The 20,373-nt window shown below is 54.1% G+C and overlaps 6 protein-coding genes across 6 annotated transcripts; 3 read left to right on the top strand and 3 right to left on the bottom strand.

The window, feature by feature from the left end:
• Positions 1–2,464: 2,464 nt before the first annotated feature.
• Positions 2,465–5,187, bottom strand: NECHADRAFT_58889 (uncharacterized protein; the record flags this gene model as incomplete). Its single annotated transcript, XM_003052468.1, has 3 exons — positions 2,465–2,883; positions 3,058–4,798; positions 4,877–5,187. The coding sequence occupies 3 exons, from the start codon at positions 5,185–5,187 to the stop codon at positions 2,830–2,832; spliced, it is 2,106 nt and encodes a 701-aa protein (XP_003052514.1). The 3' UTR covers positions 2,465–2,829.
• Positions 5,188–6,358: 1,171 nt separating this feature from the next.
• NECHADRAFT_36818 (uncharacterized protein) lies at positions 6,359–8,320 on the top strand (the record flags this gene model as incomplete). Its single annotated transcript, XM_003052956.1, has 3 exons — positions 6,359–6,538; positions 6,611–6,645; positions 6,697–8,320. 3 exons carry the CDS (start codon positions 6,359–6,361, stop codon positions 8,318–8,320), a joined length of 1,839 nt encoding a protein of 612 aa, XP_003053002.1.
• Positions 8,321–8,791: 471 nt separating this feature from the next.
• NECHADRAFT_35477 (uncharacterized protein) lies at positions 8,792–9,852 on the top strand (the record flags this gene model as incomplete). The annotated part of the gene is made up of 2 exons (XM_003052955.1): positions 8,792–8,844; positions 9,042–9,852. The coding sequence occupies 2 exons, from the start codon at positions 8,792–8,794 to the stop codon at positions 9,850–9,852; spliced, it is 864 nt and encodes a 287-aa protein (XP_003053001.1).
• Positions 9,853–9,908: 56 nt separating this feature from the next.
• Positions 9,909–10,931, bottom strand: NECHADRAFT_35722 (uncharacterized protein; the record flags this gene model as incomplete). The annotated part of the gene is made up of 1 exon (XM_003052467.1): positions 9,909–10,931. The coding sequence occupies one exon, from the start codon at positions 10,929–10,931 to the stop codon at positions 9,909–9,911; it is 1,023 nt and encodes a 340-aa protein (XP_003052513.1).
• Positions 10,932–11,590: 659 nt separating this feature from the next.
• NECHADRAFT_91734 (uncharacterized protein) lies at positions 11,591–12,687 on the top strand (the record flags this gene model as incomplete). Its single annotated transcript, XM_003052954.1, has 2 exons — positions 11,591–11,749; positions 11,821–12,687. 2 exons carry the CDS (start codon positions 11,591–11,593, stop codon positions 12,685–12,687), a joined length of 1,026 nt encoding a protein of 341 aa, XP_003053000.1.
• Positions 12,688–13,776: 1,089 nt separating this feature from the next.
• Positions 13,777–18,433, bottom strand: NECHADRAFT_91733 (uncharacterized protein; the record flags this gene model as incomplete). The annotated part of the gene is made up of 5 exons (XM_003052466.1): positions 13,777–13,809; positions 13,840–14,211; positions 14,271–15,856; positions 15,916–18,264; positions 18,328–18,433. 5 exons carry the CDS (start codon positions 18,431–18,433, stop codon positions 13,777–13,779), a joined length of 4,446 nt encoding a protein of 1,481 aa, XP_003052512.1.
• Positions 18,434–20,373: the final 1,940 nt, after the last annotated feature.

Here is a 20,373-nt window from a genome sequence, read left to right as displayed (position 1 = left end):
GCAATTCCGGCCGGCGTCATTCGCAAGACAGGTCGCACATGACTTTGGCTACCTGGTCAACTCCGTCACGACTCGGTGAAGAAAATTCAAATTCGTGGAGCTAAAAGCTCGGAACCAGGCATCGTGACCTTGGTCTCACTGATATTTGGGCTTGATAGTGGACCTTCATTACAGTACGCCCCGGTCCCCGCTGTCTATGCCCCGGTGCAGGACCAAGCCTCCGCAGCTTCATGGATCTAATCATCGTCACTCGTCACGCAAAAAGGGTCACGATAATGCAACAATATTCCTGTCGGTAGCCTCTGCCCCGAAGAGTCTGGTCTGCGTGACGTACCTACAGACCATGAACTTGCCTTCCCCTGATTGATTTTTCAGGCTCTTTACTTCCCCACTCCTCTCCACTTCAAGGTGCCCTGTCCATCCCCCGCCACGGCGACCTGCCGAGGCGGCACTTGTGATTGGCTTCACTTTCGCCGTGTCAACACACGCCCCCTCCGCACTCTGCTCTCTCACCTTTGCTCGCTGTGCTGGACTGTTCCGACATTCTCCGAGCCTCCGTTCGTCACCGTTCCCCCGCGCAGAGCCTCCGTCTCGTTTACGTTTCTGGGGCTGGGGCTCAAGAACTAAGCGGGGAACGGGGGTGTTCAGGGAGCCTAGACCTGGAACACACTGCCTTGGTCTGGAGAACCGCTGGCAAAAGGTACATGCAGTGACAATGCCCCGGGACGGTCTGCTTGCCACACCCCTCTTGGACTTTGGGTTCCGTTGCGGGCGCTTGTCTACAATCACTCGGCTAACTTCCTGACCTCCGTGCTCCGTTACCCGGCTCCGTATACCTCCGTCCGCCTCCGTACACCTCCGGTACATGATACCAATAACAGCCATTCAGTCGCTGGATCACTCACCTTGATCAAACTGGTGTTACAAGGCCCCCTGGCTTTTCATGCCTCGGGCGTACTGCACCGAGATAAGTCGCTGATACGGCGGATGGCGATCACTTCTAATCGCTTCTGCGCGCAGCCAGCAAGCAAACCTGCCGTGATTTACTGCCGCTTCGCCGTCTGTCCGTCCGTCAAATCCCCGTGAACCAACAAATTCGGATTTCAGCTCTCACGAACCCCTTGATCCCGGCTGCTGCATCTTTTCTCAACTGCAGCCAGCAGGGGCAAACAAAAAAAAAATAGGAAAAAAATCCGCATCAACACGCAATAATATCAGGAACCACTCACTGCCTGGCCTCAAAACCAAACAACATGGTCCCCAGAATGCCCCACCTTGAGACCAACGGCATCCCGTCCATCTCCGGCCGCTCGGCAACCTTCCGTGAGCCCTGGCTTCACCCATTGCCGCGCTGCCGCCGGGTCTCACCTTTGGCCCCTTGGAATACCTTCATCCGGGGACCGCACAAATGCACTCCTCACCTCAGCGCTTCAGCTCTTTCCCACACCTCACCACGCCCCCAATTCCCGATCCGCTGGGCCGCCGCCAGCCAGAACAGGATCCGCACCTACACAGAACTCTACACAGAACTTCTTCCCTTCGGTGGACCTTGACTTCCTGACCACACTCATTTCAGGTTTCCCTTTCGTCACCGCTTCCCGCTTCTGTAACAAGACTCTTCGGGAGATGACGCTACTTGCAACGCTTTCACTCTCGAACCGTCCCGGCTCATTATCGTGTCCGTGTCGTCGCTAACAGAAATCTCTGCTTGGTGCCTCCAACGACGATAGGAACTGTACCCCGACGTCAGCACTTCCCCCATACACTCCACTCTACTTCCGTTACTCACTCTCGGAGACCGTCCCCCAAACCGTGACCCCTGCTCTGTCCTGCAGATGGAGGCTGGGGTTACGTATCGCGAACTCACAAAGTCGAGGCTTGACCCGCGATTATCGTGACTTTTGACGCACGCTTCTGCTGAGGGGTGCATCAAGGACCACGGCGAAATGGCCTCGTTGGCCGAATCTTGCATTCTGCATACCTAATTGACCGGCTTAGATTCCCATCTCTGCATGGACAACGGGCTCCCTCCCGACCCAGATCCTAATCTCACGATAACAACTCGGTCTACTGTTTTCGTCCTCCCCTTCTTCTTCTTTCTTCTTCGTTTCACCCTCGACATCTTGCTGCAATGCAATCTCACCGCCATCGTATCATCAGCTTCAAGTGAATATCCGAGGTCAATCATCGTCCCCTTGTTCCATCATCTTCTCTCTGTCTTGGTTTCCTCCTTTCCTCCCCCCTCCCTCCCCCCTCGGTTCTACTCAGTCCTACTTCTTCCTTTCAACCATCTCTTCATTTTGTCGGCTCTTGCATCGGTGATATGTTCCTACTGTTGTGACAAAACTGATTTCCTTGTTGGCTTCTTACGCTTCTTCTTGCTCTTGCTCCCTTTCAAAGCTTCAAGCATATCTAGGGTCATCTCACAAGACTCATATCCACAAGAGCAAGAGCAAACACATGTCTTGATACACTTTCCCTCTTTTCATTGCTTGCATCTATATAGGTAAAAGCTCCGGGAATGCATGGTATCCATCATGTCGCCCACCGTCTCTGTTCTCCTTGTTGCCATGTCTTGACGTCCTTTGACGGACACGACACAGGTGGTCTTTTCATCACCCTATTCAAACCCGGTATCACGCCCCTGGTTTTTCCTCTCTTTTTCTCTCGTCTTCTGCATCAAGTCGTTAAAACCGAGGTAATTGATGATGATGATGAATATCCTTTACATCTCCCATGCCGTTTTACATTCATTCATCGACGTCTGTCCTTTTCTTTATTTGACACGCAGCCTCATCTGGGTGCGATCCGAGAAGAATCATTATTCATTTAGGCATCGTTAGAGACGAGCTTGGTGATCTTGCCAATGGCAATGGTTTGTCCCTGAGTAAAACTCGTGTTAGTGATCTTAGATCTATCATGATGAGGAGAACCCCCGTCGGTCCCCACGCCACGCCACACGAGTGGCAGGTGTCCCTTTGGTCATCCCGGGAGGACCAGGCGAGAGGGAAGGGTATGGGGTTAGTCGGGGGGGTTAGGGGGGTGAGTAAAACCAACCTGGTCTCGCAAGGTGAAGCGACCCATCTGGGGATAGTCCTCAAACCTCTCCACGCACACGGCGCCTGCTCCGCCAATCACCTGCATGCGCGCAATGATGCTGTCGCCTCTCTTGGCGTGCGTAGGTGGGTTCTTGCTCTTGCGGTTTGTTCCCTTTTGTAGCTTGTGCAGAAGAGCCGCAAACGTCACCTCCTCGATGGCCGAGTGGACGTGCAGCACGCAGTTGAAGCCGGCTGTCAGGATGCTCTTGAGCTCCAGGATGCGGATCTGCGCCTCGAATTCAGCCACAGTATGCACCAGTCGCTTGGGCGAGCACAGCACAAAGCCGGGCAGGATGTCGTCCTCCTCGATGCCCTTGAGCCTTATCCGCACCTGGTCACCACACTGAGCCAGCTGCACCTCGTCCTCCTGCTCGCCGTAGACAGCAGCAGCTTCAACGCTTTGCTTGTTGGGCATCATGATCATGCTCATGCCCTTCTTCACCACACCAGCCTCAATCTTACCCTCAACCATCGTACCCAGGTCACGGTACTTGCCGTTGACGGGCAACATGAAGGGGGCGTTCAGCTTGCGTTCAAGGGCCTTCATGCTATCCAGATACTCGAGGAGCGAGGGGCCCTCCCACCAAGGAGCCACATCCTTGGGAATGCGGTTCTTGATACCGAGAGTCTGCTGGGCGGCGATGGGCAGGAAGTAGACGTCGTTCTTGAGGTTGTAACCGGTACCCTTGAGGAACTGGGACAGCTTGGTTGTGCACTCATTGTATCGCTCCTGAGACCACTCGACGGTAGGGTCGTCCATCTTGTTGACGGCCACGATGAGCTTGTTGACACCCTGAGTCTTGGCAAGCATGGCATGCTCACGGGTCTGTCCACCACGCTCGAAACCAGTCTCGTACTCGCCCTTTCGGGCAGAGATGACCAGAATACCAACATCGGCCTGGGAAGCACCACCAATCATGTTGGGCACGTACATCTTGTGGCCAGGGGCGTCCAGAATGCTGTATCGGCGCTTCTCCGTCTCAAAGAAGCCACGTCCAACCTCAATGGTTTTTCCTTGTGTTCGTTCCTCCTTGTTCAGATCCATGACCCAGGACAGATACCAAGACTCGCGACCAAGGTCCTTGGCCTCCCTCTTGTACTTCTCCATAGTTCGCTCATCGACCATGCCAGTGGCATAGAGGATGGATCCACCGAGAGTCGACTTGCCGGCATCGACGTGGCCCATGAAGATGATGTTGACGTGCTCCTTGCCGTAGATTTCCTTGAGAGTCTCCTGGTCGACATCGGCAGCCTGCTCCTTCTCCACGGCATCAGCCTCGCGGGCTGCCTTCTTTTCGCTGGCCGAAGGGCTGTTGCGGCCAGAGGCAGGGCTGGGGGATGTCTTTCCAGAGGTCTTACCACCGGCAGCAGCCTTGCCAGCCTTCTCGCCGGTCTTCTCGATAGCCTTGGTGGCCGTAGCCTTCTGCCCAGCCTCGGGTTCGTTGCTGGGCTCGGCCTTGGCAGGCTCCTCCTGCTTGACAGGTGTGGCAACGCCAGATCCAGAGATGGAAAGCACCTTAGCCTTGGGCTTGGGCGCGGAGGAGTCGGCGCTGATGCTGATCACCTTGGGCTTGGTGGCAGCTGGCTGAGTAGGAGCTGCGGCGGGTGCATCAGCCGGTCGCTGGGCAATCGTAGGGGCGGCGGCGGGTTGTTGAGGTGGTTGCTGCTGTTGCTGCTGCTGGCCGTACTGAGGGTAGCCACTACCACCGCCGGCTACAAGTTTGGTTAATATTGGTCAATTCTCTAGAGTAGAAGCAATTTTTTTCTGGGGCGCAAACATCATACCATAACCTTGGTTGTAACCGCCACCATAGCCCTGGTTGTACTGGTTGAAGCCTTGCTGAGCACCACCGTACTGAGGGTAATAGCCTTGCTGGTAGTATTGTTGTTGCTGGTATTGAGGGGCATATCCTCCATATCCCTGGCCGGGCTGGAAGGTCTGGGCAGTGGGCTGGAAGGAGGCGACGTTGGGTCGGAAACCGCCTTGCGCGGGGGCGGGGTTGTTCACATTGAGCTGCTGCTGAGCCTGCTGGGCGAGGTTCTCGTCCTGAGCAGCGGGATCGTCCTCCCAGGAGTTGGGGGTCGCCATTGTAAAGTTGTTTTGGTAGAGTGACGTTTGCCGCGGGAATTAAAGAAGTCGAGGGGAGGTTTTGCGATGGTCCGTTGCGGTCTGTGACGGGGGTTGCGGACTTAAAACGGCCCTAGATATGCAACCTATCTGGGTCGTTCGTTGTGAAAACGGGGCTGGGTCGGTAATCTTGATGTGGCCAGCGGGAGAAGAGGTCGAATGGAAGATGACGGGGGCCTCTTTTTGACTCGGGCAATATGTTGTCGAGCGAGATCCTTGGGCACCAAAGAGGCAAGGGCCGAAATGTGTGTGCCTAATGATGGTGATGGTTTGTGCTTGGTGGAGAGAGGGAAGAGGTCAGGTTGTGAAAATTCGAGCCCCACCATATGACGCCGCCCCTGCCACAAGAGAGAAAAAAAAAAAGTACGGAGTAGAGGGGTTAGGCGGGTTGTACAGTGTTTAGTCTGTGACTTCGCACGTATATATGTGGCTGGTGGAAGCATCAAGATCCAGGCAGAACCCGCTAACTCGACGTTGGCTTGGGGAATCCTTGAATGCGATATTCGAGTGGTGTCCAACTCAGCCCTATGACTCTATGTTTGACTCACATTAGGCATGATTTCTACCTTTGTGACTGCTAAAAAGGTCTGAGCCTGAGGGAGCTGGGTAGCCATGGCAGCAACCATGAAAGCACGTGCCACAGAGGAGCAGCCTCGAAGCCAAGCAAACGAGGGGCATCCCAGCACACTCGCACTGTACACGTTGCCCCTCTAGTTACTGTATACCTACATGTGCAGGGTCAAAGAAGATCTAACTACCTATTCTTAAAAATTATAAGAAATTATTCAAGATATTAGATTTCATTTATCAATAATTCTCTTAATCGGATTATATCCTAGGGAATGTTAAGCTAGCATCCGTGTCCTGGTGTATGTTTTTTCTTTGTCCTGCCTGCCGTGGACCTCACTATAAGCTCCCCCGGGCGCTCTGTGCTGGCAGCGGTCAACTGCAGCGAGTGAATGGCTGCCAGCAGGACGGGACGGGAATCAATGCAACATCGGCCTCGGATCGTGCATCGTTCTTTGTTTTCTCTCCGCCTCGAATATCTTCTATTCAAAGCCTTTTACATCTCTGCAAGCTCCTTTCAGCATGAATAAAACTCTTTCCACTTCATGTCGCAAGTATTCTGGTCATGGATGATTTCCTCGCAGCGGTCGGTGTGCAGGCCATGAAATATGCCATACGGTCTGGCATCACCTTGACTTCCACCTACGCCCTGGGTCAGTGCTCGCGTCTGCTCAAGTCGGTCGAAGGCAGGGCTATTTATGCCGAGCTCAAGTCACTGCAAAGTACTCTCGACAGCAAGATCAAGGTATGATTGCTGCTGTGTTGTGCATCATGCGAGGCCCCCTACATAACGTAGGTAGCTAACCAGTCCCTGCAGATCATTTCACCAGCAATAGACTTGATCGAGTTCAAGTAGGAACCTCATTCGTTACTGTTGTGCACCGACTGACAGGCCCCCCACAGGTCAGGCCGAGGAAACCTATTCCTGGAATCTGCCACCCCCCTCGCGAAGTCGCTTCATAAGGAGATCGTCTCGCTAGGGCGCCGTATAGAAGCAGCGACTACACTCATCTCAGACTCGGATAGTGATCGAGCTCAATCCAAGTCACCACCTATCAGTCAAGATGACCTACTAGCCATCGTCACAAGCATCAAGGCCTTGTTGGAGCGGATAGACCGTGACATCCCTCTTCTACAGTTGGCTATTACTGCATCAGGGGAGAGTCTTTCGACTTCTTTACCGACTGGCATATCGCCTTCCAGACTTTTGCAAGCAAGCACACTTCTCATTGTCGGTGACACGCAGTTTGCCCAAGATCCAACAAGGCCGGTTCAGATTGGTCCAACCTTCACCTTATCCCTATACATGCTATTTCTCGGACATGCATCTACACTAACACCACAGAGCGCAACTGAAACCCCAACAAGCAACGCAACTCTTGTATCCAGTGGTTCGGCCCAGTCTCTAAACGATAACAGAGTTTACGGCCTAGGTGAAGGGGACAGAAAGCCATTGTGGCAGGAGGTCTTGCACAAGGCACGAGTTCGCATCTGCAGAACCCGAAGGGACTTCTTTTTTGACAGCAGAACAGGCTATCATGCAGGCTGCCTGGCCTCTCTCCCAACTCCTGTAACGTCTGAAAACAGCTGGGAGTATGCGTATCATCTAGAGATCATTGAGGATCTCGACGATGGGCGCCTCCATGACGATGAGCAAGACACTCGATCGTACGATGACATCCCAAAGGCAGGAATTCGCGAATCTATCCCGGTTCATGAATTATCCAAGATATTCTACACAGATACGGGCAGGATCTTGAATATCGGATCCGCCACCGACAGCGAACAAAGACCAGTGCTACTCTTGAAACGAGATACCCGAGCTGCCCCCTCCAAGCCTGATATCGAAGGTATAGCAGGCTTCATCGAAGATTCGGGGGATGGCGCCAAGAGCACCATGATTGAGGGAAGGAATGTGGAGGACGACCAAGCCGATGTTGACAGACAACTCCTGGAGGAGTCTCGAGATTCTTCAACCAATCCCAAGAAAGCCGCGCCTGTTGGAGAGCACTCCAAATGGAAGTTCCCGGCACACCTTGATCCGGAATGGATCGCACTGGAAGTGTTTGAGGAGGACGATGAAGAAGCAGCAGAGGATGACGACGATGCATCACTTGACTCTGGCACCATGGACAAACAGGAGACGCCTCCGAGGCAGGGAACTCCTCGCGACAGAAGGTCTCTTGACTCCAGAGTTGTCGACCAGATCAAGAGGCTGTCATTGAGTGGCCCTGAGCAGTCCAGCTCTCTACAACCAGTTACCGCAGCGGAAACGGAGAACTTTGTCGCCCGCTCCCCGTTCGGCGCCATCACAACCTCCCTGTCTTTGATGGAGATGTTGATTCGATTGGCTAGTCTCCAGGAGTTTCAGCAGGCATCCCACCTCTCTATTCCAGATCACATCTTGACTTTCTTCCTGGAAGAAACATCGACGACGGGTTTAGTTGGGGAGACACAGTGGAGGGCGCGGAGTGAAGCGAAACGAAGGATGGGATTTGATCCTTACACGGATACCCCAACAAAGTAATGGTTGAAGTATCAGCTGGGGGATTTGGTGAAGAGTCCGACGGAGAAAATGGGAATGTTGAGATGGGCGGTGTTGCGGGGGCGTGAGAGGTGGCTTTCCGTATTGAAGAAGTGGTTAGTCGAGATCAGAGGAAACAATGATGCGAATCGCAGCAACGTTTAGCATCGACAACTATAATAATCCAGACGTAATTCGCACATGAACTTGTTCCTTTAGAGTAGACATGCGCATAAAAGTAGAAAGGGCCCTAGGGAAGATGAGAGAGAAAAAGAAGCAAGGAGGTGTTCCTCTGTAGGGTAGTAGGCTAGTCTGGGAACCCTACGCGGGCTGACGACATCGCCGACGGGAGTTCAAGTTGCCGACCGGGTTTCACATCAAAACATATAAAACGCCAGCCCCCGACCTTTGGGTGCTGATAGCTACCGTCAATCGAGTTAATCAGACATAGTACAAGTCATTTCACCAGTGAGAATGGCGCCTTTAATCCCTCGGATGCATCTCTTTGAGATTGACGACCAGCCTTGGTACGTATAAGCTAGGTCCACTCGTCACCACCTCTTCCCCTCCGCTGGAGCTTGGGCTGTGATCCTACCTCTCCAAGCTTCATATTCAACTCTGAGAGCTCTGGAACACCTGACTTTGGACATGAAGCTTTACGCCATGAATGCGCAGCTTCAAATGCGACTGCTACTGCCTTACTCGATACTGACACTCACCATAGGTTCCCAGCCTTCCTCCGCGCCCGTGTCCAAGATGCCCTCACCCGCGCCTGGATGTCCAACACGCCTCTCCAATCGCAATCCCCCGCCAGCCTCGCCGCCTCCCTCCTGATCGAGCACCTCGACTCGTCTCTACCCGACTACACCTTTGTCGACTTTTGCGCTGGCGGCGGCGGCCCCACGCCCTCGATCGCCCGCACCGTCAACACACACCTGCACTCGCGCGGCGCCTCGCCCGTCCGCTTCGTCCTGACGGACCTGCACCCTAACGTCGAGGCATGGGATGCTGTCACCAAAAGGAACCCGCTCGTGACGTATGAGCGCGAGCCTGTCGATGCGAGCGCCGCGCCAGAGCATCTCGCAAGGAGAGATGACGGGACGAAGCCGTTCCGTCTGTTCAACCTGGCATTCCATCACTTCGACGATGACCTTGCGAAGGCGATCCTGCGCGATACCGTCCAGACGAGTGAGGGATTTGCCATATTCGAACTGCAGGACCGCAGTTTCGCGAGCTTCGTGGCGGTCACGCTGCTGGGCATCGGCGCCATCCTCAGCGCACCCCTGTACGCGTGGAAATGGCGGTCTCCGTCGACCTTTATCTTCTCATGTCTGATCCCTATTCTGCCCTTTGTTCTCGCCTTTGATGGGTACATCTCGGCACTGCGAACCCGGACGCCTGACGAGGTGGAGGCCCTGCTGCGGAGCTGTGGCGCGGATACGAGCAGATGGGAGATGCAGAGCGGTAGCAAGGTGCATCTCTGGCCTTGTGGGTATCTCAATTGGATCATCTGTAAGCCCGTGTCGAAAAGCTAAAGTATGGAGATCGCTGTAGTTGAAGTATACAAGAAGAGACGGCTCATGCCATGATATCATCGGAACCACCAGTTGACGGACCCGTTCAAATGCCCCCTTGACCCCTTGCTCTTGACAGAATGCCACCAACCATTTGGGATGAACAAGGCATCCCCAGGCCGCAACTCAGCCTCGTACAACCCTTCTGGTAGAGGATTATGTTCCCATACAGCCTCATATAGTGCCTCCCTCTCCTTTCCCTCCATCATGTCAACCGTTCTTATACGGCTGTTACCCTGTTGTCGGATCCGAGACTGCACCTGGAAGTAGAGCCTGTCGCCCAACGCCGGTGCCATGAGACGGATGACCTTGCTGCTGCATAGCTGACAAAAGACGTTGGGGTTCGGGTCGCGGTGTAAGGGTGTGTACGTCGGCTCCGTGCCAAGCCATATGCTGGAGTTGTAGACATCGCCTTTGCCAGCACTTTGGACTATATCCGGAGTTGGAAGATCCTTCTGAAGAGCAACGGGGAGATCTGTGAGAGAGGACTGGGCAATGTAGAGGCTGACGGGCTCCGGCTGAGTTTGGTTGAACTCGAGGGCTTTAACGAGAAGCCTCAGAGGCGCAAGGAGTTGGAAAAATGACCCGGTCTCTAGTTCTTCGATGGATGGTTCGAGGATGCTGGCGAGGAGTTGGTCGACTTGCTCCTCACTTGAGGAGAGCCAATTGCGAAATGATAGCAGGGCTTCCTTGTTGGGGGCCGATGGCGTGACGAGCTCATAAGGAAATCCCCATTCTTGGAACTGGTCCATGTATCGTGAGAAGTTTGTCGAATTCATATCCAAGTCGGTTGTATGCTTCTCGAACCACTTGCTCGCCGCTGGTAACAGCGCTGCGGGAGAGCCGTCATTTCGTCCAAAGAAGAATGGTTTCTGAGGTTTAAAGGCCTGTTCACGAAATGCGTCGATGTTGAAAAGTTCCGAAGTTGAGGGCGTCAAGGCGATTGGCCGAGTGACTTGTGTTGATAGTCGGCGACAACAAAGAGTAGCCGTCTTAGACAGATGGCGGATCCATGATGAGGTGATGAGGAGACTTCCCATGACCATGAGATTGAGGAACGATTGGCTCAGGGAGATTCAATCATGAATAATAAAAATAAAAATAAATAAATTGAGCCGTATCTGACATGATATATCCGTCTTTTCTCGACTCATAGATAATCGCTGGTGGTTGGGGCAGACGGGATGGAAGACTGATAGTATTGGATGCAGGTCGGAACCCGGTAAAACCCTAGCGCCGAGCCCACGGTGCAGGTGCCGGTCCACGCCAACCTGAACCCATCCATCCAATCCATCGTCGACCCTCTCGCCAGTTGCACCAAAAGGTCAACCAAAAAAACAGCTTTACTCGACCCTCCCCCTCCAAAACCCCTCCCCCGAGTCGCTCGACGCCTCTGCGACGCTGGCGCTCTGAGCCTGACTCTGCGATGCGATAGATGTTCGTGCCGTCTCCCGTATATATCGTGTCCTGCCCGTGGCTCTCAGAATCGCGCCCCTCACAAGACCGCCGTCACCCCGCCTTCGATTAGAAGCGTGCCCGAGCACCCTCTTGACGCTATCGATACCACGCGCCCGTCACAACCTTTCACCTCGCCTCACCCCGCGCCGGCTGCCACATATCGCGTCCCTGCGCCAGTGCGCACCCTCCCCTGATCCCTGATCCCGACTGTGGCCTTGGCCTCAACCCATCCCACGCCGCCATGTCGACCTCTTCAGGCGTGCCCGAGTCTTGGATCTCCAGTTTCTGTTCTCTTCTCGGTCACGAATACTTTGCCGAGGTCTCGGAGGAGTTTATAGAGGATGACTTCAACTTGACCGGGTTGCAAACCCAGGTGGCCATGTACAAGGAGGCGTTGGAGGTATGTTTTTTTTTTGCTCGTGCCGATCTTTCGTCTATGATGCAAGACTAATGTTGTGTTCCCCCTGATAGATGATCTTGGACGTGGAACCAGAAGACGACGAGGACGAAGATGAAGACGAGGAAGAAGAAGATGAAAACGAGTCTGATCCTGAGCGCCTGGCCAGGCAACCTGGCGAGCGAAGGCATCACCGCATGGCGAGCGACCTGTCCGTCATAGAGTCTTCGGCAGAAATGCTCTACGGGCTCATCCACCAGCGCTTCATCTGCTCGAGGGCTGGCATCCAACAAATGAGCGAAAAGTACGAGCTCGGCCACTTTGGCTGCTGCCCCCGGACAAACTGCGACCAGGCCCGCACTCTACCCGTCGGCCTATCCGACATCCCTGGCGAGGATACTGTCAAGCTCTTCTGCCCCTCATGCTTGGACGTCTACGTCCCCCCCAACAGCCGGTTCCAGACTGTTGACGGAGCCTTCTTTGGCCGCACCTTTGGCTCCCTTTTCCTCCTCACCTTCCCCGAATACGACCTCACCAAGCGTGGCATCGAGGTGCTCTCCACCTCAGGCTCCCGAGTCAACGACGGTGAAGGCCTCATTAACGGCATGTACGCAAAGAATATTGGCCCCGGACTCGGCCCCGGCCGCATATACGAGCCGCGCATCTACGGCTTCCGCGTCTCGGAGCGAGCCCGATCCGGTCCCCGGATGCAGTGGCTTCGCGACCGCCCCACAAACATCAACGAGCTCGACGAAGCTCGCCTCTACGCTGAGCAGAACCCGGATTCGGACGAGGAGGAGGAGAATGGCAGCCAGGGCGGCGTTAATGGCCGCGTCATGGTCCGCCGTCGCCCCCCTGGAAACGCCCGCCTCCGCCAGAGGCAGAACCACAACGGCAGCCCCATGGCCCTGTCCACCAACGGCGCCGAATCTGAGCTGTAGCGCGGCACGGCGAGAGGGCGCGCCCCCGGACGTTCCAGTCGCGGGAGTCATTCAATAACTCTGAGAACTGGGTAGAAACACACGGGCGGGGGCTAATCTTTTATTTTGGGCACAACGAGACGAATTATGTGGCAACACCATTGACCAGCGTGCAAGGAAGGATAGGTGCAACGGTCCGGCGATACATAGCGTTGTAGATGGTTGGAGAAGAAGGGGGGAAACAGGTAGCAAAGCGAGAGGGATAGGGAGGGGACAATTGGGATTTGCGGTATTAATGCATAGACGGCGTTGAACGTTTGATAGGCTATGAAAAAAATACACATCAATAACTGCACTTGCTTGATCTAACCTGTTGGAAGGTGAGGGGGGAATAAATGTGTTGCATGTCGTCTTGTCAATACAATTCCTAGGCTGTTGATGTAATGAATACTCTGTATTGATCTGATTTCGTGAATGCTGCTGCCAGATGTGATGCCATCGACACAGACCGTCCTCTCCCCTCGCCATCCATGAATTCATTCATCGACCCCCCTTTTCTTGTGCGGATGCCTTGTGCATGTATGTCTATCATAGGCTCGTGGCCAGTCCCTGCCGCCCCTTTACCCACCATCCGTTCAATGTCTAGGCCCCCAACGTTTTATGGTAGCCTTGTCCTGTCCATACCAGCAGACCCCCTTCATCAAGCTCATCAAGAGCAAGTTTGTATAAGATGAGGGAATCGACGCGCCCCCCCCCCCCCCCAAAAAAAAGAACTCAAGAAGCCCAACCAGCCTACCACCCAACACCAGACCCCAGAACCCATGCTTTTCGTGTACTTCATGGCCGTCATTCCTCATCCCTCTATCATACCTGAACAAAGAAACGAAAAAAAGAAACTAAAGCAAAAAAAGAGAGCGGGCGACACGACTGATCCTCGCTCTTCGTGACCAAACACCCCAACACCAGTTATATCCACCGTATACAAAGCGTGTATCGTAAGGGCTTAAACCGTAAAACAGAGACAAGAAACAGAAACTGACAGGAATGATGGAGTAGCATCTAGGTTGTAGGCACCAAACATGCCCAGGGGTGGCACTTGATAGAACCCCATCAACTGGCGGGAGCAGAGGTCTCGGCATCACCCTTCGCAGGTTCCGCCGAGGATGTGCTCACACCGAGCTCTTTGACCTCATTCTCAGCCTTTGGTGTAGTATCTTGAGATTCTGGATTGATTTCGGACCTAGACCAAAACCACCCTCCACGCTCCCATTGGCCTGGTTCGTATAGGCATGTGTTTCGAACGTCGGCATCTGTGATGCCTGCCAGCAGAGTGTTAAGTCGCTTGAAGTCGATGGGCTTGAGAATCCATCCGTCGAATCCAGCATCTACATATGTTTGCTTCTCACGCTCAACAAGAGACGCTGAGACGGCAAAGATGGAAATGCGATGGTTTGTGAGCGAGAGTGTCGAGTGGCCGTGATGTTCTGCCGATGCCTCTATCGACCGAATCATCTTTGTACTCGTGAGGCCGTCAACGATGGGCATCTTGTGAATTGATTAGCAACTAATACGAGACATTCCCGCATCAAGAAATCTTATCTTACCTGCATGTCCATCAAGACAACGTCAAACTCGGTCGACTTTTCACGATAAACCGTGGCACAATCCTCGCCGTTGACAGTGCCATGCACGCCATGCCCCAACCTTTCCAACCGTTTTCTCAGGATCTTCATGTTGATTGGGTCATCTTCCGCAACGAGAACCTCAAGACGCTGAGAATCAGTCGCGTGAGTTCCGCCGCTGGTCACACTCTCCGTGCCAGCCTTCGAGGCGGCGCGATCACCACCCTTGATTTCGAATAGTACGCCAGAGTTCTCGCCGCCCTGTGGCCTCCGAGGCATATCAGTGTAGTCATCGGGTATCTTGACAGCCCGAATCGAAGTCTTGGTGTCTTGGACCTCTGCTCGACCGGGCTGTGTCCCTGGAGCACTGACTGCGACAGGGCTTTGAGGTTCTCTGTGGGATGGGCTGGAGGAACGAGCACCGGCACTAAGAGCGCCGCGAGATCTGGGCCTGCCAGAACCTCCTGAGCGGATACTCTCCATAAGAGGGAACTCTCCCCCTTCTTTCTCATTGAGGGATAATGGCGTCTGAATAGCGTCAATCAAGCGATCGGCATCACTGAGTTGGCTCCCGTGGCTGGTATGACTGGCTCGACTCTGTCGGCTTCCCATACTTCCTCGATCGCCAACAAGATCGCCATCCAAAGGACCCGTTGTGCTTGCCCGGTCGACAAGCATAATCTCGCCCTCTGGTGCCACCGTCAAGGAAGAGGGGGCAGAGGTCACTGGGTTCGATGAGGCTGCCGTCTTAGCACTTGGTCCGCTCCGGGCTTCCGAACTTGGCGACTCATCCGGGAGATGGAAAGGAAGCTGGACCACGAATCTCGAGCCCTGGCCAACCTCTGATTTGAGGCGAAGTTGGCCGTCCATGTTTCGAACGGTACGTGCAACGACGGCAAGCCCAAGACCGAGAGTACGCATCTCCCGTGGCATGTTTGCCATCTGGGAAGCTGGTCTAGGTAACTCCTCCGTACTCACTTGTTCCAGGTCGCGGAAAAGGGCATCGAGTTGGCCTGCGCTCATGCCGATGCCTGAATCTTCAACAACGAAATCTACCACGACGCGCTGGTCCTTAACCTCCGACACAAACACGTCAATCTTAACATGTCCTTTGTCAGTATGTGCTACAGCGTTTGCTGCAACATTGGAAATGGCTTGCCGGATACGTCGCTCATCTCCATGAACGAACTCCGGCAGCCCCGGATGCTGAATGACAGTGTAATGAATCCCCTTGCGCCTGGAATCAGCTAGAAAAGGACCAGTTGCTTCTCTGATGCAGCTAGCCAGATCGAACACCTCGTCCTTGACAAGGCTCTGCCCTTCCTCTGTCTTGGTCAGATCGAGCAAGTCATTGATCACATAGATAAGAGACTTTGAAGCCGAATGCGATCTCGCAAGGTTTTCGCGGGTTTCCTGATCGAGCGAACCTTCGAGTGCGATTTCGAGATAGTTGATAATGGCATTTAGTGGTGTTCGGACCTCATGAGCAGAATTGGCGAGCAACAAGCGGGTGAGCTTGCTGTTCTGAAGAGCCGCCTCCTTCTGTCGCCAGACCTCGATGAATTTGCCTACGTCGTGTTAATAGGGGCTGTTCGTGATCATCCATAACTTGCCATAGGCAACTTACCGTAAACGAGACATAGAACAGCAGCCGTCTCTACTTGTTCCTCGTTCCACTCTCTGCACTTGCCTATGACCGTCTCGTGCCATGTCTTGAAGCTTTTCCTTGGCTCAAGGTAGTCGGCAGTACCCTCGCGGATAACCTTCTCATAGGGGTTTCCAGCCCATCTCACCTCCTTGATCTGTCCCTTGCGGAAGAAGACTATGAAGTCGCTGCCTCCAACACTCAGAGGGACGTATAACAACCCCGCCACAACCTGGAAACCGGGCGGATACCGTAGGTCAGGGAAGTCCTCTTTGACGTCCTGTGAAGCGACCACAGACGTGAGCTTACGCATTCGCAGATATTCCAGCATGGCGAGTGCTTCCTGGCTTTGCTCAATGAGGCCCATGATTTTTGTCTCGCCCTTGATGGACAGCAACCCGAAGTCAGCATCAAACAGTCTCAGTAAATCTTCTGATGAGGCAATAATATAGCCAGAAGGATTCTTGTCCGTGGGAGCTGTGTTGATTAACTTTCGGGCCTGCAACCGTGAAGCATAGGAGAGTCTCTCGATGTTCCGTGATGCCGTGTCTCCGACCAAACGGCACATCTTTCGAATCGGAAAAGATACTCGCATACCCATCTTACCGTACGAATGGCAAGATATGAGGCCCCATAGTTCGTTAAAGGCGTTGATAGATATCGACATGGATGACCGTACAGCCATGTTCTTGAGGTACTTTAGGTGGATTGGGGACATGGCTCGGAGGTATGAGTGACTCATATCCAAGGGCACGTCCAGATCTTCCTTGGTACGGCAGACGATCCGCGACGTGTCTTGGTCCCGATCGTAGAGTAACCGAACCTTGTTCAACTTGTAGAGATCACGAGCCTGTCGTGGAATGTCGGATGCGGGAAAGTGAAGGCCTTTGTAGAGGTCTCTTGTCGTGGACGTGTCAACAAGCTCAGTAACAACCTTGCCGTTGAAAGAAGAATCGAATTGGTATATCATGACACGATGAAATCCTGTCAGTTCCTTGACAATGCCGACTAGGATCTTGAGAAAGGCCTCTAGGTTGGGAGCTGATGAGAGTTGTTCTTGAACCTGAGACATTATGTCGAAAACCTGCATGGCGCCTTGTTCACCCCTCCTCTTTCGTGCGCTTCTCAGGATCCTGAGGGGTTTGCTGAGAACCTCTGTGCTGGCCTCGATTTCCTCCAAGGTAGGGTTCGATTGTAACGTATCATGGGGGGTGTCTGGTGTCATTTCGTCGTTGGGTCGGAGGGGGTATTCAATGTCGTCGTCCAGTTCGAACTCGCAGATGATCAAATCGGGGTGCGCTGGGTTGATATGAATAGCACACCAAAGCTTCATGCTCTTGCGTTTTGGGGGTCGAATCGACAAACTGAACACTTCGGGACCATTAATAGCTGGGTCAGCATCCTCGTCGCGGATGAAGTCGATGTGATCCAGAAGATTATCCTGCTGCTCCTCCGTCAAGATGTCTAAGAAGTTCTTAAGTCGAAACAGGTGTCGGGGGGTGTAGCCCAATATTCTCTCGGCGTTCTCGCTGACATATCGGGCAACGAAACAACCATCATTCTCCTCGCGCAGCGCAACAAGGACACCGAATGTTTGAACAGCACCGGGTGTGTGAATAGGTTCGTCTTCACATCGCTGAAGAACACCATCTCGGCCAGTGATGACGGCGTGGCCATCATCGGTTACCACGTGCGTGAAGCGTGCGGTTACGTGCTGAATATCGGTGCTGGCCTGGCCCACAGATGCGCCTGAGGGCATCTCGGGTTCTTCCTCAGCTGGACCAAGTCCGGCATGCCCCAATGGACCCGACTCCTCCGTCTCGTGGTCTGAGGTGGATATATCGAGTTGTAGCGGTATTGTGCTGCTCCCATGGCGCGCGGCATCCAGTTGTATGCTTGACATTGGCCCGCTAAGGGTATTCTTCCTGCGCATGATGGAAGCGAGGCGTTCATTCTGAGATCGAGAGTGGTAGGAAGCTGGAACAGTGTCTGAGCGTCTCAGATCTGGTCCCTTGTCAGCTCGGGCAGCACCTGGGAACTGGACAGGAATGCCCCGGCCATCGCCTTCGTGCATGGCAGGGAAGTAATCGTCACCGGTAATCTTACTGGTGTTAGGATCAAGGCTGACAACAGATCTGATGGGGAAGACCCGGTCGCCAGAGATGTCGGAAGCGGCAGAGTGATGGCCCAGCTGATGGTCCGAGCTAGCACTCCAGGGAGAGAAGGGAGGGTCCGAGTGGGCGACGCTGTTCTGCTCGCTCGGTGCAGCAGACGAGACAGCGCGGGTCGGTCGTGTAGGTGTTGCGCTGGGAGAGTTGGTACGTAGATCTGCTATCAACGCATGGTCTGTACCTTTGAGAGTCGATGAGGATGGAGTCGAAGACTGGGGCGGACGGGGAGGGCAAGAGGGAGAAGGAGATGCAGATGCAGATGCAGCTGCCGGGTCTTGCTGCTGAGGTTGGAGGTCGTTCAACTCCTCATTCTCACGCGGCGCATCCATGGCGAGCCTGGCTAATCGCTAACCTAACAGTCGCGAAGCTTGACGTTCAAGATGAATGGAAGGCTGCGAGAGCTTGGGAGGGGCAAGGAGAAATTATTCGGGAGGTGATGACGGCCCTACAGCGTCACACATTCCCGTGATGTCCAGACTAGTGAAATTGTCATAGAAGAAAAGAAAATAGCGGAGGGCACCGTGAGCAGCGAAGATCGGGGAGAGTGAGTGAGGTCGATGTCGTTGGAGACTTTTTTGGAGAAGGGCAATGCCCGCCGCAAGGCAACGAGGTGGGATCCAAGATCAACAGGGGCCAAGGTGTATCAGACGGAAGCTATCAACAGCTGCAGATGAAGGAAGGGATGACGATTGCTCGCTCTCAGGAGGCTCGAGTCGTTTGACTTAGGTGCGAGGGCATGGGAGGCAAGACGAGGCAAAGAAACAATTTACTCTAGCCGTGGCATGGAGATTTCGGTGGAGGATGATGGGAGGTACATGGGCTTGGTCGGTGCAGTACCTACAGAAGGAAGGTACCCTGGGCTTGGTGCTTGCTTGCGGCCCGCCGCAGTGTAGGTAGCGACTGCTTGCACTTGCGCTTGTGGAGGTGGCGATGCACAGTGTGGGAGACTGATTACCTATCGAGGCTGCCCATCACTCATCGAAACAGAGTCAGAGGATCAACATGGAAGTGGGCAATCGCGCAAGGCATCACTTGGCCGCCAATCGGCCTCACATGTTACTCTGTTAGCCCCGTCGATCCCTTTTCCCCTCCATCGAGCAGCGCTCAAAATCCCATCTTGGGACCCCGTAATACGACCAGAGTGCGGTCCTTCTTCTGGCCCTACGACGAGGATCAGTGGAACACCCTAGTGCGTCGCACGAGCTGCCGACACTTTGACCGGTCACAACAGTTTTTCACCTGTGGGTGGGCACGGGAGGAGATGACATGCTCCCGCCATCAATGTCAATGTCCACGTCCATGACGGATGCTTTCGTCCATCGACGGCGGTCTCGTGGTGGAATTTGATGGACTTGGTGATCCCGCGACCACGACATCAAGACCGAAGCCAAAACCCAAAACCCAAAACCGCAACAAAGGAAATGCAAAGGATCCATTTCAAGCAATGCCACGGCACACACGGAGGACCCGAGCCTCGTCTTGCGCGTCCAACTGCCAAACCGAGGACCATGTTCAGTAATTACTGAACAACCAGCGCTTGGCATCATTAGCTGGATCAGCTTCAACCGCCAGACGTCGCCCCATGACCCTTTTTCTGCCGGCAGATTGCAAACAGAAGAGACTTTCATACTCGCAGGAGCGATACCGGCCAGTCTCAGTGTACAGAGGGAAACAGTTTCGACACACAAAGTCAACAACCACGTCTGGTCCCGAAACCGCGTCCCCTCGGACTGGAATCCTCACAACAGAGGCCCATATATCCAGGCACTCTGGTGGACGGTCATGATACGCTGGCATGGGACCGGCGCGCTGATATCAAAGGACACAGCAGTTGTCACTCATAACCTCTGCTTCCTTGAAGAATACAAACGCTCCTGATGCCGCGAGTCGTCAAGTCTGACGCGGATCGAAGGCTTCTAGACGCATGGCTCGATTTCTTTGGTCATTCTGCTGCTGACTCCCGATAGCCCGCGCACCGCGCGTCTAGCTGGGCCCATGGCTTGAGACAGATGCCAATATCGTGCTTGCTCGCACGACAGGATTGCAGAGGCACCATTATCGGCAGGGCCAGACCGCTCGAACAATGTCGTGAATCGGCGATCAAGGCGCCTCCTCCCCACTCTACCCACCCAGAGTCGCTAGAGTCTCTTGAGGTTTGCTGGACCAGCCCACTGTCGCCTTCTTAGCCTGGACCCCTCTTGTGTTTTCCGGGTCCAGGGGCCCTCGCCAACCGACCCTGCCGTCCATCATGAGGAGATTGCGAGGCAAG

Source organism: Fusarium vanettenii (assembly GCF_000151355.1).
Source record: "Fusarium vanettenii 77-13-4 chromosome 3 genomic scaffold NECHAsca_2_chr3_3_0, whole genome shotgun sequence".
In the NCBI taxonomy this organism is placed as follows: Eukaryota; Fungi; Ascomycota; class Sordariomycetes; order Hypocreales; family Nectriaceae; genus Fusarium; species Fusarium vanettenii.
This window is presented reverse-complemented; position numbering and strand designations above follow the sequence as displayed.